The sequence below is a fragment of the Triticum dicoccoides genome, chromosome 7B, assembly GCF_002162155.2.
Source record: "Triticum dicoccoides isolate Atlit2015 ecotype Zavitan chromosome 7B, WEW_v2.0, whole genome shotgun sequence".
Lineage (NCBI taxonomy): Eukaryota > Viridiplantae > Streptophyta > Magnoliopsida > Poales > Poaceae > Triticum > Triticum dicoccoides.
The window spans coordinates 310,851,160-310,864,498 of record NC_041393.1 but is presented as its reverse complement, the minus strand read 5'-3'; the positions used below and the strand labels follow the sequence as shown (position 1 = coordinate 310,864,498).

Sequence of the window (13,339 nt, the reverse complement as noted above, 5' to 3'; positions counted from 1 at the left end):
ATATTGGCCTAAAGATTGATCTAGCCTTAAAATTAAACATGGATTAGGGGTAGGGTTTGCAAATACCCTAACCTGGCGGTTGCAGACTACGACAAGTACGACGGAAGATTTACTGTATTGCGTCAAGCAGATTTAGCGGAGAAAGTGCATGGAAATGTCGAAAGTGACAATGATGATGGCAGAGGCGATTGGAAAGCTTGAGCACAACAAGCACATATGGATCGAAGTGAACCTGTAGAGGTGCGTACTAGGGTGCTTAAGTCGCACACTGACCGATAGTACCGTAAACAAAGGGACCATTGGTACCGAGCCTTTGGTTTAAAGCAGTGCCAGGGATGAAAGATTAAAATCCACGAACAAACAAGATAAATATTTGATAACTCCTATAGAGATTTTACCGGAGGTTTCAAACACCTTAGAGAATTTTTGAAGGTGGAAACTTGGTCGGTAGTTCTTGGAACATCATCCAGTACTTCCAGGGTTTGCAGAACAAATGATCGTGTGCATAGATGGAGTAGAATTTAGGTAAGATGAGCATAGATAGAGACTAGAGAATCCCATGTGTTCTTGTCACTTCCAATTGGCAAACAGAAAGACAAGCCAAAGCAACAATTGGATGATCTTGAACAAATACATGCATACCAACATGATTCTAGTCCTTGTAGCTAAAAGAAAAAGAAGCAAAACAAAAGACAACAAACTAGAGAGTTTGTCAGTGACCTGTCACCTTATATGTGTTATATTAAGTGATGTCTTTTGGCCTTTTGCATTATAGTCTCTTGGTATCCTCTTGTAGCCTTTTGGCATTCTCATGTATGTGTATATATGTTGGCATTGGCCTCCTAATAATACAAGTTGCTATTCTCAACATGGTATTAGAGCTCTAGGTATTTTTTAACGCACGCGCAACTCGTGCTGCTCCCGATCCAATCTCCTACACGGCCACCGTTCTCTTTCCTGCTGGTCGTGATTTTGTTTTTGCCTGCGTCCATCTCCAACTACGGGAACTTTGCATCAAAGCTAGCTAGTTGATCCAGCCGCTGGCTAGTTGTTGACCTCCCGTGGAATCACTGTGAATCGATTTGGCCCTCACATGGAATCCGCTGGTCTTAATCGATCCAGCCGCTGGCCGCTCGGCCTCCTCCAAGGTCGCTGCTGGCCGTGGGCCTCGTCCGCGCCGCTGCTGCTTTCTGCGGCTGTCGGCCGCCGGCCCCGTCTTCGCCATTGCTGCTGCCGCCGTCCTCGTCCGCGCACTGCTGCCTTCTGCGGCACCACCGGTCGCCGGCCCTGTCTGCGCCGCTGCTACTCGCCCCGTTCGCGACGCTGTTGTCTTCCGCGGCTGCCTGCGGGGTGCTCGCGTGGTTACGTGTGGCTGCTGCTGTTTCTTGTTCGGGTGTCTACTGCTCCACATTGCGACTCTATCTAATTGATTTGGTCCTGTTCGGCTGGCTTTTCGTCTGATTGATCTGCTGCTGGTTCTGCCCACTCTCATATTGGCTAGTTGAGTCTTGGGTGACCTTTGCTACTCTAAAAAAAAGACAGAAAAGGAGCACCATGTCTTTGGCGTCATCTGGCTATGTTGCCATCCCGCGCTGCCCGGTGTTATTTGATGGGGCTAACTATGCCAAGTTCATTGCCTTTATGCACATTCACATGCGTGGCATTCGTCTCTGGGGTGTTCTTTCCGGTGAGGTCCCCTGTCCTCCGCGCCTAGTGCCTCCTGTGGCTCCTACCCCACCGCCGACGCCACCAGCTCTTGACGCAGATGCTTCTGATGCTGATAGGGCTGCAACCAGGGTTGCTGCTGATGATGCGGGTGCCACTTATGACCAGGAGGTCTTGGATTATTCAAATGCTCTTTCTGTTTATCGTGACGATCTGGCTGCTTACACTCAGTGGTGTGATGATGACGCTCGTGTTGCGACTATTTTCACTTCCAGTGTTTTGCCTCAGTTTGCTTCTGAGTTTATAGGCCTCGGTACTGTCTTTGAGATGTGGACTCATCTTCGTCAGTGCTATCAACCCTCTGGTGATGCTCTCTACTTGTCTGTGGTCCGTCAGGAGTATGCTCTTTAGCAGGGAGACTCCACTATTGATGAGTTCTACACTCAGAGTTCTGCTATCTGGCGCCAGCTTGACTCTCTCGCACTACTGTTTGTGGCACTTGCCCGTGTTGCCAGACTGTGAGGTCAGACTTGGGAGTTTCAGCGCGTCTATGAGTTCTTGTCACGGCTCCATGGGGAGTTTGAGCCTCGACGTGCTCAGTTGTTTGCTCGTGGCCGTGTTCCTATTTCTGAGGTGTTTTCCGAGCTTCGTGCTGAGGAGACTCGCCTCCGTGGTGCTGGTTTGCTTCAGGTTCCCTCTGTGCTCGCTGCTCGAGCTGTTACTCCACCAGTGTCTTCTCGCTCCAGTGCTCCGCCGCTACTGCCCACTCCTTCGGGTAGTGAGACCCGCTCTCGTGAAGGCCGCTCTCGTCCTTGTACTCATTGTGACTACTACAACAGGGATGGTCACCCCGAGTCTGACTGCTTCAAGAAGAAATGTTATGCGTAATATGGAGCGCAATTCTTCTTCTGGGACTCGTGCTTCTTCCTCGACGCCATCTAGTGTCTCCTTGACTGAGCAAGATATTGTGAAGCTCAAGCGTCTACTTGCTGCTTCAGGCTCTTCGACAGGTACTGCAGGCTCTGTGACTGGTGCTTCTAGTGTTGAGCGACCACTGTCTACACAGTCAGGTACATCCCCATGGGTTCTGGATTCTGGAGCTTCATTTGATATGTCTTCCGATTCTTCTATCTTGTCCTCTCGTAGATCTCTTGATTTTCCTATTAATGTTCTTACTGCTGATGATACTCCTCTTCCTGTTGCGTGTCAAGGCACTCTTGCCACTTCCTTTTATGTTCCAGATGTTTCTCATGTGCCTCGCCTTACTATGAACCTATTTTTTGCGGGTCAGCTTACTGATTCTGGTTGTCGTGTCATTCTTGATGTTGATTCTTGCACTATCCAGGATCGCCACACGAAGGCTCTGGTTGGGGCTGGCCCGCGCCGCCATGATTCTCAGGGGCTTTGGGAGTTGGACTGGCTTAATGTTCCTTCCGCTACCACCACACTCGCCAGTCCATCTGCCTTCGTCGCTTCAGCTACCAGCTCCTTCCAGCAGTGGCATCATCGACTTGGTCACCTTTGTGGTTCTCGACTATTGTCTTTAGTTCGTCGTGGTCTTCTGGGGCCTGTCTCAGGAGATGTCTCCTTACAATGTCAGGGTTGTAGGCTTGGTAAACAAGTTCAGTTACCTTATCCTACTAGCAAGTTAGTGTCTTAGCGCCCTTTTGATTTAGTACATTCAGATGTGTGGGGTCCGGCTCCCTTCTATTCCAAAGGGGGCCATCGATACTATATTATTTTTATAGATGATTTCTCTCGCTACACTTGGCTTTACTTCATGTCTTCTTGTAGCGAGGTTCTCTCTATTTATAAGCGTTTTGCCTCCATGGTCCACACTCAGTTCTCTACACCTATTCGTGTGTTTCGTGCTGATTCTGCTGGCGAGTATATCTCCAAAATGTTGCGTGGTTTTCTTGCTGAGCAGGGTACTCTTGCTCAATTCTCTTGTCCCGGTGCTCATGCTTAGAATGGCGTGGCTGAGCGCAAGCATCGTCACCTTCTTGAGACAGCTCGTGCGATGATGATTGCCGTCTCTCTTCCGCCTCATTTCTGGGCTGAGGCTGTCTCCACTGCCACATATCTCATAAACATTCAACCCTCATCTGCTCTACAGGGAGCTATTCCTCTAGAGCGTCTTTCTGATCATTCTCCTGATTATTCTGCTCTTTGGATGTTTGGTTGTGCTTGTTATGTTCTCCTTGCCCCCCGAGAACGCACCAAACTAAGCGCTCAGTCTGTCGAGTGTGTTTTTCTGGGCTACAGTGATGAACATAAGGGTTATCGGTGTTGGGATCCTGTCGGTCGACGGATGCGTATTTCTAGGGATGTGACCTTTGATGAGTCTCGTCAATTCTACCCACGACCATCCTCTTCGACCTTTTCAGTAGAGGATATCTCTTTTCTCACATTTCCTGCTACACCTCCCTCTGTGCCTCATATTCCTACTCCTCCTCGTCCCACTATTGTAGATCCGACACCATCTGCTCCTATCGTTTCTTCTCCTTCCTTATTGCATGACACTCCCACCTTCATCACCGATGTCTTCTTCATCTCCATCACCTCCAGTGGTTCCTTCTCATCCCACTTTTCCTTTTCATTATACCCGTCGTCGACGTGTTATGGATGAATCTATTGACGTGCCATCTACTTCTGGTGCACCGTCTTCCTCGTCCCAGCCGACTTATGGTCTTCGGGCTCGACCTTGCCCTCCTCCTGACCGCTATTCTCCTAGCCGATATGGCCTTTCGGTTGTACTTGAGCCTACTTCTTATCGTGATGCTGTTGTTCATCCTGAATGGCAGTTTGCGATGGCAGAGGAGATTGCCGCACTTGAGCGCAACGGCACATGGGATCTGGTTTCTCTTCCTCCCCGTGTTCGTCCCATCACTTGTAAGTGGGTCTATAAGATTAAAACTCGCTCAAATGGTTCTCTCGAGCGTTATATAGCTCGTCTCGTGGCTCGCGGCTTTTAGCAGGAGCATGGTCGTGATTATGATGAGACATTTGCTCCTGTGGCCCATATGACCACTGTCCGCACACTTCTCGCCGTGGCCTCTGTTCGCCACTGGTCCGTGTCACAACTTGATGTTAAAAATGCCTTTCTTAATGGTGAGTTGCATGAGGAGGTTTATATGCAACCACCACCTAGGTATTCAGTTCCCGATGGCATGGTTTGTCGTCTTCGTCGCTCTCTCTATGGCCTTAAGCAAGCCCCCCGTGCTTGGTTTGAGCGTTTTGCCTCTGTGGTCACTGCTGCTGGTTTTTCACCCAGTGATCACGATCCAGTGTTGTTTGTCCACCTTTCTGCTCGTGGTCGCACTCTTCTTGTATATGTTGATGACATGATCATCACTGGCGACGATTCTGAGTACATTGCCTTTGTCAAGGCCCGTCTTAATGAGCAGTTCCTTATGTCTGATCTTGGTCCTCTTCGTTACTTTCTTGGGATTGAGGTTTCCTCCATCTATGCTGGCTTTTTTATTTCCTAAGAAAAGTATATCCAGGGTCTTCTTACTCGTGCGGCTCTTAGTGATGAGAGCATTGCTGAGACTCCTATGGAGCTCAATGTTCACCTTCGTGCTTCTGATGGTGAGCCCTTGTCTGGTCCGACACGTTATCGTCATCTTGTTGGGAGTCTTGTGTATCTTGCTGTCACTCGTTCGGATATTTCCTATCCTGTCCATATTCCGAGTCAGTTTCTTTCTGCTCCCACTTCAGTTCACTATAGTCACCTTCTTCGCGTTCTACGATATCTTCGTGGCACGATCTCTCATCGTCTCTTTTCCCCCGTTCCAGCTCGTTACAGCTCCAGGCCTATTCGGATGCTACGTGGGCTAGTGATCCTACAGATCATCGTTCACTTTCTGCCTATTGTGTCTTTCTTGGTGGTTCCCTCATTTTCTGGAAGACGAAGAAACAGACTGCAGTTTCTCGTTCGAGTGCAGAGGCCGAGTTGCGAGCTATGACTCTTCTGACGGCTGAGGTGACTTGGTTATGATGGTTACTGGAGGATTTTGGTGTTTCTGTTACTACACCTACCACCCTCCTGTCAGACAGCATAGGTGCTATCAGTATTGCGCGGGACCCCGTGAAGCATGAGCTTACCAAACACATTGGTGTTGATGCTTCTTAGGTGCGCGCTGCTGTGCAGGATCATGTTGTTGCTCTTCAGTATGTGCCTTCTGAGTTACAGCTAGCGGACTTCTTCACGAAGGCTCAGGCTAGAGCGTAACATGGATTTCACCTTTCCAAACTCAGTGTTGTGGATCCACCATGAGTTTGAGGGGGGGGGGGTGTTACAGTTATATTAAATGATGTCTTTTGGCCTTTTGCATTCTAGTCTCGTGGCATCCTCTTGTAGCCTTTTGGCATTCTCATGCGTGTGTATATATGTTGGCATGCTATTCTCAACAATATGAACATGTTGACCTAGGACCGCTTAGTTAACTAATGACATCGGATCCTGTATGTCAAGTTCGTCATGAGCTTAGCTTGAAGAGAAGATATGGTTGTTAACTGTCATGGCTCAAATGTATCTCCTTGTAACAAAAAAACTTTCTATCCCTAATAGCTTAGAGACAACCAAACAACCACTTACCTCTAACTGAAGTAAAAGTAATTTAGGCATGAGAATCACTTTGTATGGTGTGTTTATTCATGGTAATTCAACTCTTGCATAAGTTGTACATGAATGTTTGACAGTTATTAGGCCACTTTGAATTGAATAAGTTGATATTCAACATCTACTATGCAAGTTGGACCATAAGGATTTTTATTAATTCACTCACTCTTTGTCGTTTCACGCTCTTGTTAAGCGAGGCAATATATTGTTCCGATCATCGTTGTAACATATGCACTCATGCAGGTTGAAGCACCTATGAACAAGCAGAACTTTTTTGAAGGTATGGGTTCTGCTAAACAAAAAGTCAAATAATAGTGATTTTTAATTATTCTTTCCATCTTTGGACATGAGTCAGTTCGTATTGCTTGTTGTATGCATGTTAATTAGCTTACCCTGGCGCGGGGTTAGTTTTTCCTCATGACCCAACTGCGCTCATCTTCACCAGTCGAGGAAAAGCTTGTGTTCCACGTACTATTCATACACATGACAAACAAAGGTTCCAACATAACATTTTAATGATTTTAAAAAATACATACATGCCTTTATTACGAATGCTTTACACAACTAGCCAGTGAATTATGCAAGTTGGAGACTCGTGCTCCTACCAAAAACCGAATCAAGGAGTTGGATAGGCTATCGGTTAGGTTGGGGGCACTAGTAGAAGAGGCAATACAAGGATCTGATAGTGATTCTGTGAAGAAACTTCCATCTTGGGCGATCTGACAGTGATCGTAGCTAACACCCTATTTCAAAAGAGGGAATCACATCTACTGACTTTTAGTAGTGGTCAACACTCTAGCCAGATTGATTTCATCCTCTCGAGAAGAGAAGACAAGCATGCGTGCCTAGATTGTAAGGTGATACCTGGAGAGAGTATTATCCTTCAGCATAAGCTGGTGGTGGCTAACTTCCGCTTTCGGATTCCTGTCTAGCAGGATAAGCATGCCAAAGTAGCTAGAACGAAGTGGTGGAAGCTCAAGGGGGAGGGAGCTCAGGCGTTCAAGGAGAGGGTATTATGGAGGGCCCTTGGGAGGAAGGAGGCGATGCAAACAATATGTGGATGATGATGACGACTTGCACTCGTAAGGTGGCCTCAGAGGAGTTTGGAGTGTCCAGGGAAAGTAAAAGAGAAGCTAAAGATACCTGGTGGTGGAATAGTAATGTCCAGAAGGCTATTAAGGAGAAGAAAGATTGTTTTAGACGCCACTACCTAGATAGGAGCGCAGACAACATAGAGAAGTACAAGATGTCAAAGAAGGCCGCAAAGCGAGCTACGAGTGAAGCAAGGGGTCGGGCGTATGAGGACCTCTACTAGCGGTTAGACATGAAGGAAGGCGAAAGGGACATCTATAAGATGGCTAAGATCCGAGAGGAAGACGAGGGATGTTGACCAAGTTAAATGCATCAATGACGTAGCAGACCAGATCCTGGTGAAGGACGAGGAGATTAAGCATAGATGGCGGGAGTACTTTGACAAGTTGTTCAATGGGGAGAATGAGAGCTCTACCATTGAATTGGATGACTCCTTTGATGATACCAGTAGGCGTTTGTGCGACGAATCCAGGAGCCGAAGGTCAAGGAGGCTTTAAAAATGATGAAAGGAGGCAAGGCTATGGGCCTTATTGTATCCCCATTGAGGTGTGGAGAGGCCTCGGAGACATAGCTATAGTATGGCTAGCTAAGTTTTCAACCTCATTTTTCGGGCAAACAAGATGCCAGAAGAATGGAGACGGAGTATATTAGTACCAATCTTCAAAAACAAGGGGGATGTTAAGAGTTGTACTAATTACCATGGAATTAAGCTGATGAGCCATACAATGAAGCTATGGGAGAGAGTCATTGAGCATCACTTAAGAAGTATGACAAGCGTGACCAAAATCAGTTTGGTTTCATGCATCATGGAATCCATTTTCTTGGTACGACAACTCATGGAGAGATACAGGGAGCAAAAGAAGGACCTGCATATGGTGTTCACTGACTTAGAGAAGGCCTACGATAAGATACCACGGAATGTCATGTGGTGGGCCTTGGAGAAACACAAAGTCCCAACAAAGTACATTACCCTCATCAAGGACATGTATGATAATGTTGCGACAAGTGTTCGAACAAGTGATGGCGACACTGATGACTTCCCAGTTAAAATAGGACTGCACCAGGGGTCAGCTTTGAGCACTTATCTTTTCGCTCTGGTTATGGATGGGGTCACAAGGGATATACAAGGAGATATCCCGTGGTGTATGCTCTTTGCGGATGATGTGGTGCTAGTCGATGATAATCAGATGGGGGTCAATAGGAAGTTAGAGCTATGGAGACAAACCTTGGAATCCGAAGGTTTAAGACTTAGTAGAACTAAAACCGAGTACATGAGGTGCAATTTCAGTACTAGTAGGCACGAGGAGGAGGTTAGTCTTGATGGGCAGGTGGTGCCTCGAAGGACACCTTTAGATATTTGGGGTCTATGCTGCAGAAGGATAGGGAGATCGATGAAGATGTGAATCATCGAATCAAAGCCGGATGGATGAAGTGGCGCCAAGCTTCTGGCGTTCTTTGTGACAAGAGAGTGCCACAAAAGCTAGAAGGCAAGTTCTATAGGACGGCGGTTTGACCTGCAATGTTGTATGGCGCTGAGTTATTGGCCGACTAAAAGGCGACATGTTCAACAGTTAGGTGTGGCGGAGATGCGTATGTTGAGATGGATGTGTGGCCACTGGCCACACAAGGAAGGACCGAGTCCGGAATGATGATATACGAGATAGAGTTGGGGTAGTGCCGATTGAAGAGAAGCTTGTCCAACATCGTCTGAGATGGTTTGGGCATATTCAGCGCAGGCCCCAGAAGCGCCAGTGCATAGTGGATGGACGGCTAAAGTGTGCCGATAATGTCAAGAGAGGTCGGGGTAGACCTAACTTGACATAGGAGGAGTCCATAAAGAGGTATCTGAAGGACTGGAGTATCGAAAGAGAGCTAGCTATGGAAAGGGGTGCGTAGAAGCTTGCTATCCATGTGCCAGAACCATGATTTGGTTGCGATATCTTATGGGTTTCACCTCTAGCCTATCGCAACTTGTTTGGGACGAAAAGCTTTGTTGTTGTTGTTGGAGAAGTCTACTTAATACCATGACGTTTGACACAGCCATGTCGTTTGGCGTCCGACTACATTACTGTCGGATTTCAGGATCCGGCAACCCTTGAGAGGTTCGACTCTGGGGTGCGTGCGGAGATCTCAACCTGCCTAGCCTGCCTGCTCGCGATCCTCCCTAGCCTAGCGCGTCGAGCTCACAGAGACACAAAGACATAGAGATTTATACTGGTTCGGGCCACCGTTGTGGTGTAATACCCTAATCCAGTGCGGTGTGGTGGATTGCCTCGAGGGGCTATGGATGAACTAGTACAATGGATGAACAAGCCTCAGGAAGTGAGGTGTTCTTGAGCTGTTGCGGTGCTCTACTTGTTCTGGTTTCGGTCCTCCTCTATGGTGGTGGCTAAGTCCATATAGTGGCCTTGGTCCTCCTCCCAAATATGAGCGGGAAGGGATTCCACAACGGCGGGATTTGAAAGGGGACAAGTAGTACAGTCTATCCTGACAAAAGTAGTCTTCGCCTGCGAAAAGCCTCTGGTCGTGACGTTGCGGTGGGCTCGGTGATGACCTCCGTCCTACCGTCCTGACAGTCTTGGTCTTGTTGCACCAGAATGGAAACCTTTGGATGATTCCTCGGGACTCCGCGCCTGCGGCTTGCCTCCCTTGCACCGAAGAGGAAACCTGCGCTCTGCGCCCACCTGGCCTTGGTCGTCATGGCTCACATCAGCTGAGCCTCATGAGGTAACTGCATAGAACTCTCCCGCCCCTCAGGAGCTCTCCTGAGGAGGCCAACTCCTTCAGGGGTCTTGGCGTCGTCCGCCTGTTGGCCCCTCGCGAGGGGTCTTGCGGTGTTGATGTTGAAGCTGGGCCGTATCAGGCCGTCGATGGAGCCACGTGGTGGGCCGCAGGCAGGCAGGACTGGATACCCCCAAATCCAGGACGTCGACAATTACCTTTAAGGTTTAAAAACTAGCTACCAAACCTTTGCGAAGCCATTAAAAACCCACTGGGGAGCTTTAGGAGGCGGTTTCATTAGCATGCTACTTTGACATGCCTCGTGGGGTAGCTGAAAACTAGCTACCAAATCTTTTCTCTCTTTCGCCACTAGCCATTATTTCCTGATTATCAAAGTAGCAACATCCTGACTGTACCATCTCCTGTAATTCTGGGCCTAAGCTACCCGCGCCTCGTGCTTTCGATTTGCACATTCCTTCACCCCACCATGCCTCTGCGTCACTGCACCAGTCTCTTACTTACCACTCGCCCATATCTACCCTTAAGGCTGAAACATGTCTTTTGCTCTATAAGCGACTTGCTACTTTTCAGTCTTAACCCACATCACTAGACATGTTTTCTTGGGAACACACCCTTAGACTTGTGTTGAAGTTTTTGTCACTTTGAACTGACTACTATGCAATGCTAACCATAAGCATGCACTAAGGAGTCTAAGTTGCTCTGGTACTAGGTGATAAATAGCACAAGCTTGGCTCAGTTTCTTAGAGTGGCGCCTCACAGGGTGGTCGTGGGGCAACTTGGTTTGATTGGACGAGGTGAGTGGGATGGAGTGGTTGATGGTCTCGTCATTGGAATACACAGGAGGCAGATGCCACAGGGGCAGCGAGTCAGCTACATGGTGCAATTGAGTCGTTGTCCAAGGGTGCACATAGAGCGGCAGAGCTAGGTCACAAGGGGTAGCTACAAACACTTTGTGCATGGGCTCCTCAAACTTGGCAGCCATGAAGGTACGTGAGGATGATACTGTGTTGCACTACGATGCACACATGAGCTGGGCGAGGTAATCATGCTCCCACCTCTCAGTGTCAGTTCCAATCTTGGGTGCTGCTAGGATGCCAGGAGCAAACTTCATGGAAGGGAAACTTTCCTTTTTATAGAGATCAAGCTCCCGCTCCCCGCCCCTAGCCCTCGCCGTCGGCGGCCACTCCGGCCCCAACGTCCACCCTCTGCGCCGGCCCTCCCGGCCCCGTGCCCTCCTCCGATGGCTTCCCCTCCCCCCACCGGCCAGTCCTACGAGCTCCGCTGGCTGGAGACCAGTCTTCCGTCCGCCTCCCCGTCGCCCCGGCTGTCCTACCGCCAGGTGCTGGCGTCGGCGCTCTGGCGTCCCCCGAGCGCACCCCGGTGGCCGCCGACGCCCTGACCCCCTCCTCGCCGCCTGCTTCCCGCCCTCGACCCCGCTCCAAGGTGGGCTGGTGTCTCTCCCGCCCAGCGACGCCTCCGCGGACGAGGCTGCCGGCTGGCAGGTCGCGGGCGGAAGCCGCCGTCCGCGCCGTCCCTCGCGGCGTGGCCGTCTGCCGGGTCGCGGTCCTAGGTCGCCGCCTTCTCCACCCTCGGATGAGTGTCCCCGCTGCCTGAGCCCTGGCCATGTGCGCGCGAAGTGCCGGCGGGGCGTGTGGTGCAAGCGTTGCCGCTTCTTTGGTCATGTCGCGCGCTTCTGCGAGGCCCCTCGCTCCTCTCCCCCGCCCGGCGCACCGGCGGCCAAGCGCATCCGCGCTTCCTCCCCTCGCTCCTCTGGTGGGTCTGGGTCCCCGGGGACCTCGGTCTCGACGCCCTTGTCCTGCTCCACCCCCACCGCCTCACCCGCGTTCTCCGGTGCGATGGCGCCCCCTCCCCGTCCGTCTCGGCCGCGTCGTTCGGTGCGGCGGCCTCCTCCTCGACCACCCCTCCCCCGGGCTCGGTCCCTCCCGCGGCCCCCTCCCGCCCCAGGCCATGTCAGGGCATCCCTCCCTGCGCCCGGTCGGCGCACGCTGCTTCCTAGGCCGCTCTGCGGAGATCCAGTCTGCCGGGGTCGCTCTCGAGCGTGCGCTCGTCGTGATCGTGGCGGGCAATCGTTCTGGCGTCGGCCGCTCTGACGTGGCGGCGGCGCTCAGGGACCGCTTCGCCCTCGCCGAGGACGCGTTCTCCGTCCATGCCCGCCCTGATGGCGAGTTCTTGGTGTGCTTCGCCGACGCGCGGGACCGTGCTCGTGTGGCGGAGCGTCCCGTCCGTACTCCTCGCTTTCGTCTCCTGTTCCAGCCTTGGAGTCGCTCCGCGGGTGCCGAGCCGGTCTCGCTGCGTCTGCGCGTGGAGATCGAGATTCGCGGCATCCCCGAACATGGCTGGCACGGCTCCTCTGCCGAGCACCTCCTCTCCCCGTTCTGCATCATCGACTGCCTTGCGCCTGAGACTCGTGACGGGTCGGACATGGCCGTCTTCCGCCTCTCGGCGTGGACACCCAACCCCGACGCCATCCCTCGCTCCTCTGAGCTCTTCCTCCCGGAGCCCGACGCCGTCTGACCGGAAGCCAACCCGGACGTGGCGGAGCGCCTTGCCGTCCATCTGCTTCGCTGGCCGGTTTCCATTCACGTTCGGCGCACGGAGGATTATCGGCTCCTCCTCCCCCCCCTCCGCCGGCGGATCCCAGTGTCGACCCCGACCACTCGCCGCCGTGCCCCCCGCACTGGCCGGCTTGCCACAGCTTCACCCGTCGGGAGAGTCCTCGCGCTCGTCATCTTGGGGTGCCGGGCCTGCCGCCGGCGGCCGGCGCCACAGGCATGCTCCTCCCTCCGCGGGTGGCAGGGCATCCTGGGGCCCTGCCCGCCTGTGCTCCCTCTGCGTCACGTGGGCCCGGTCTCGCACCGGCTGGGTGCTACGTCAGCTCGGCCTGGCTCGGCCTTGGCCGTTTCTGCGGGCCTTGCTGTGGCTTTGGATAAAGCCGCCAATTCTGCGGTCCCTGCCGTGACTTTCGATAAAGCCGCCGATTCGGTGGCGCGTCTCGCCCCTTCGCCCGAGCCGCGTTCAAACGTGGCCCTTGACCGGTCCGCGTCGCCAGCTGTCGGGTCTGCCCTGTCGTTGGTTCGTCTGGAAGCCGCAGTTCTGGTGGACCCTATCTCCCCCCTCCCCGTTTCCCCGGCCATTGGCCGTGCGTCGCTTGCCCAACAGCTTTCGGGCCCACGGGGCGTTTTGTCGGGTCGCTCG

At 51.8% G+C, this 13,339-nt stretch overlaps 1 protein-coding gene across 2 annotated transcripts in view; it reads left to right on the top strand.

Annotated features, from left to right (window-relative positions):
* LOC119337155 overlaps window positions 1–13,339 on the top strand; it is a 57,057-nt gene that overhangs the window by 37,612 nt on the left and 6,106 nt on the right. For both annotated transcript variants that reach the window (XM_037609268.1, XM_037609269.1), the window contains exon 7: window positions 6,533–6,569. In XM_037609268.1, the coding sequence (XP_037465165.1) occupies window positions 6,533–6,569 (37 nt within the window). The remainder of the gene's footprint in view (window positions 1–6,532; window positions 6,570–13,339) is intronic.